This window comes from Diabrotica undecimpunctata, chromosome 2 (genome assembly GCF_040954645.1).
Source record: "Diabrotica undecimpunctata isolate CICGRU chromosome 2, icDiaUnde3, whole genome shotgun sequence".
Lineage (NCBI taxonomy): Eukaryota > Metazoa > Arthropoda > Insecta > Coleoptera > Chrysomelidae > Diabrotica > Diabrotica undecimpunctata.
In genome coordinates this window covers 41,838,010-41,842,130 of record NC_092804.1, presented here as the reverse complement: position 1 = coordinate 41,842,130, position 4,121 = coordinate 41,838,010, and the positions used below count along the sequence as shown (strand labels likewise).

The following is a 4,121-nucleotide window of genomic DNA, read 5'->3' as shown; positions in this document are numbered from 1 at the left end:
GCCTATTCCTAGCAATAAAGAGCTTTAATAGAAAGTTCATTGTTTTTCATTTTATTTTGATATTTTGTATAATGTTAAAAGAATCTTTCTTGGAGTTGACAAGAATGGTATGTCCATTTATCAAAAAGATTAATATAAATATGAGGGAAAGTGTTAATGCAGAGGAAAGAATATTAATCATTATGAGGTAAGTTAAAAAAATTTATTTCTTCCAATTATAAAAAACTGATTATGTTTATTTCACATCTGTTGAGAATAATTTTGATAAACTTCGGTTGCTGGTGACTGTGAAGACATATGCGACATTTGAGAAGAATCAGACCGAGGTGAGGATAATTCTTGGTATGTAGGAATTAGTGGCTGGTGTTGGGATGTAGCTGTTATCTCATCAAGAATAGAGAAAACTCGTCTTTTGAATATCTTAATTTGATTGTTATTGAGCTCTTCTAATTCTGGTAGCAAGCTGAACAAAAACATTTTGAGACTCTCTTGGTTGTCAATTTTTGTAGAAGTAGTATCAGTGATCTTTGTTTTTTTAGCTTGGAAATATTCAGCCACACTTCGATCTACTTCTGCCGCTAATCTTTTTTTTGAAATCAAATTTGTCTCGGCTCGAGAGGGCACGATAGGTGTTGAACTTATATTTACGCACGGCAATTGGGTGGCTTGGGGAGGAGGCAACGGAAAGATGAAATCTGCTATCTCAGTATTATCTTGCGGCGTTTCTTCATCACCAACATCTTCGTTCGTACTAGCAGAGCATAGGTGTGCTACTGATGGAAAATTCTTAGAAGAAGAAGGAGCCGATGTTTTGATGAATGGCAAACAAAACTTCATAGCTTCTTCTAAATAATATGCCTTTCTTTTTGCCCCAGATCCACTCGGCAGAGGTTTAATTTTACGCATAAAAACTGTTCGTAGGTTACGCCACTTCTCTTTACAGTCAGCAACTAAAATGAAACAAAATAAAAAAAATAGAACAAAAAAATAGTATCAATAGAGCGTGATTAGTTTATGGCGTGACAATTTTTTTGGATTTTAATACAATGATAATGTTGCAAAATTGTAGGCCTAAGAAAGTTATTTTCAGTTTTTCTTAAAAAAAAACAGTGTTTTTGTTCACAAATATACTTCTCGGCTGACAGTAATTATTCAGATTTTTCATTAAATTTTCAATCTAAAAAAGTCAAAGTTGATCGAATTTTGCAAAACAAAAAAAAAATGTGCCACACCAAAAGCCAGACACTCTGTATATGTTTTTTAAATTTAGATAACGAATATTTAGTATCTTCGCATTATTACACGTACTTTGGTGCTGATGAAACTCTTACTGTACTGTAGAAGAGGTGAGGCAACTATCAAACGAATAAAAATAGAAACTACAGAAATAATGTGGAATGTACTGAAGCCCAAGTATATGCCTACACCTACGAGAAATGATTTTAAAAATATCGCTGATCGTTTTGAACTGATGAGAAACCTTCCCAATTGCATTAGGGAATTGGACGGTAAACTAAACAGAATTGAAAAATGCCCAAATACAATTTTTGAAAACTTCAATTACAAGCACTCAACCGTACTACTAACTTGCTGTGATGCACATGGCCTTTTCACCATGATTGAACCAGGTTTCGCTGGCACTAACAGCTATGGAGGCATTTACAAAGCCTGCGCAATTAACTACTGTATCACTCACGGGGATATGTCTACAGCTGCACTGGAAAAAACACTGCGTTTTCTTATTATTTTGTGGCAGAGAAGCGTTTCCATTTTCACGAAATTTAATGAGGACCTATTCAAAAGTAAAACCTCGATAATATTAAGAGGATATTTAACTTTAGATTAAGCCGAGAGTGAAAAACAATATAATTGCAGTATTGAATGGGCCCACATGATCCGTGATTCAGTAACAACGAATAATATAACAAAAGCAGGTCGCATCCTTCACAACTTCGTAAGCAAAAGAGAAGAGACGGAGAACAAGCTTCAAGACATTCCAACTAACGAAACAGTGGTGGACGTGGACGTACTATCTGGCATAGAAGAAGTATGAAATTTGGTGATAAAAAGGCTCTTAACCGATCAATGTCAGGAATTATTTGGTAAACTACTTCCTTTCCCCTTGTGCTTCATTACCTTGGTAGTGGAAAGGTGCAGTACCAAAGCGAAAAATAGAGTAATTTTATATAGTGTGACCATTGTTCTATTTATTGACAACCTGATGGTTAGGACTTGTTTTTATTGGTTGTATATATAAACATTTTGTAAATTGTAAATAGATAATACCGTGGATAATACCCGACTTTACATATATGATATTATACTAAACACTAAACAAATAATACCTGACATATTTACTTCAGCTGCCACCTTTAGCCATGCTTTCTCAGTCACGTCTTTTCTTGAGTAATCAGAAAGTTTATAATTATATAACGCTTCATGTTTTTCAACCTCTCTGACGAATTTCAGATTTAATTCTTGGTCACACATTTTACTACTTATAGATAAATTTAATAAAATAGTTGAACATAAATACACAGTTACTATCGTGCGAAAAACATTAAAACACTGCCACTGCTGAGTTATAACGTGCTACAACAAACTGCAACGCAACTGTCACCACGGACAAAGAGTCGAATAAAATCGATTTTAGACTGATTAAAAACCAGTTTCAGCCGGATCGCCTCGTGGGCAAATCTCCATTCCTCTACGCCGCCAAGGTCACAATACAGTTGCGAGATGCGAGCCTTTCGGTTTAAAATCGTAGTTTTAAAACAGTTGCGCCGTTACTCCAGGGAAATAATCAAAATTTAAGGGGATTCACGACATCTCAATACCAAGACATTTGATGACTTTTTCGTTAATATAATATAACCATAATAATATGTCTTATAGTAACTTTAATATCTAATATAATAAACATAATAAATAAGTAAACCTATACGTTTTCTGCAGCAATTTCGACGTGGTTTTTAATTATTAATACTTTAGTGCGGAAAAAGATTTTTCGAATTTTTGCTGAACATTAATATGGTGTCTATTTATCAGTGGCGGCTTGTGGTTTTAGAGACAGGGTCGGCAAGGATTTTTTGTCTCCTCAGATAGGTATACTCTTTAATAAAATGGCTTCATTCATCATAGGAGATTTTTTGTTTTTTTTGTTTTGTTTTTTCTTATAAATTTAGAACCTAAACATGTTTATATTTTAACTCTAATCTACGTCGTTTGGAAGTAGCAAAATGGATTATAACGTCATCGTAAAATTTATTAGAGTTTTGGAAAGATTTTAAAAGTTTTTTTCTAACGACATTTGAGACAAGCTTGACATTTTCTCTTGTTTCATGGTGTTTAGACTAACTAATACGTTTCGATTCTTTTGAGACGAGAGAAATCCCGTTCATTTGAGGCAGAAGTTGGTGATAACGAGAGAATTAATGACAATAATTTATTAATTTCGGGAATTCGGGAACAGTTTGTTGTAATGACTTGCAGTATATAAAATTATACATATCTTGTAACTTATCCCACCTTCCAAAAATATTTGGATCAGCATAAGTATAAAACTTTTAATTCATTTTCTAATTTTATTTAATTAAAAATTGATGAATAATTTTTAATCAACTTGTCTAATAGATATTTTGGAAATTCTTTGGCGTAACTTCTAAATTTTGAATCGTCAAGGAGGTCAAAAATTTGCAAATCTTTAAAATTCGAAAAACAAATCTCTATTTGCATAATAATAGTATCCAAAATTTCAAAATACACTCTTTTTTCGAGATCTGTGTCTGTGTCATGCCTTTGTCTTTTTTTGGGAGGTTCGGAAATATCAAGCGAATCCAAAACGTCACTGCGTATATATTGGAAATCACTATCATTACGAAAATCTGTGAGATTTTGCACCAGCTTTATTATTCTATTTTTGGAATAAATAATGTCACTTGACTGATTTTGAATAACATTGAGTAATCATTTAATAAAGTTTTCAAACCGATTGTATCACGGATCGAGATATCGTAACTTTCAAAATCTTCGCCTTCAATAATAAAATCAAAAACTTCCAAAGGCTGTTCACGAAAATCTGCTACAGTGAAAACTACCCGAGATTTAAAATTCCATCGCGT

General features: G+C 33.1%; 1 protein-coding gene across 1 annotated transcript; it reads right to left on the bottom strand.

The window, feature by feature from the left end:
• Positions 1–218: 218 nt before the first annotated feature.
• LOC140433277 (uncharacterized) lies at positions 219–2,908 on the bottom strand. The gene is made up of 2 exons (XM_072521306.1): positions 2,346–2,908; positions 219–950 (listed from the first exon to the last, which is right to left on the bottom strand). Exons 1-2 carry the CDS (start codon positions 2,488–2,490, stop codon positions 241–243), a joined length of 855 nt encoding a protein of 284 aa, XP_072377407.1. The 5' UTR covers positions 2,491–2,908; the 3' UTR covers positions 219–240.
• Positions 2,909–4,121: the final 1,213 nt, after the last annotated feature.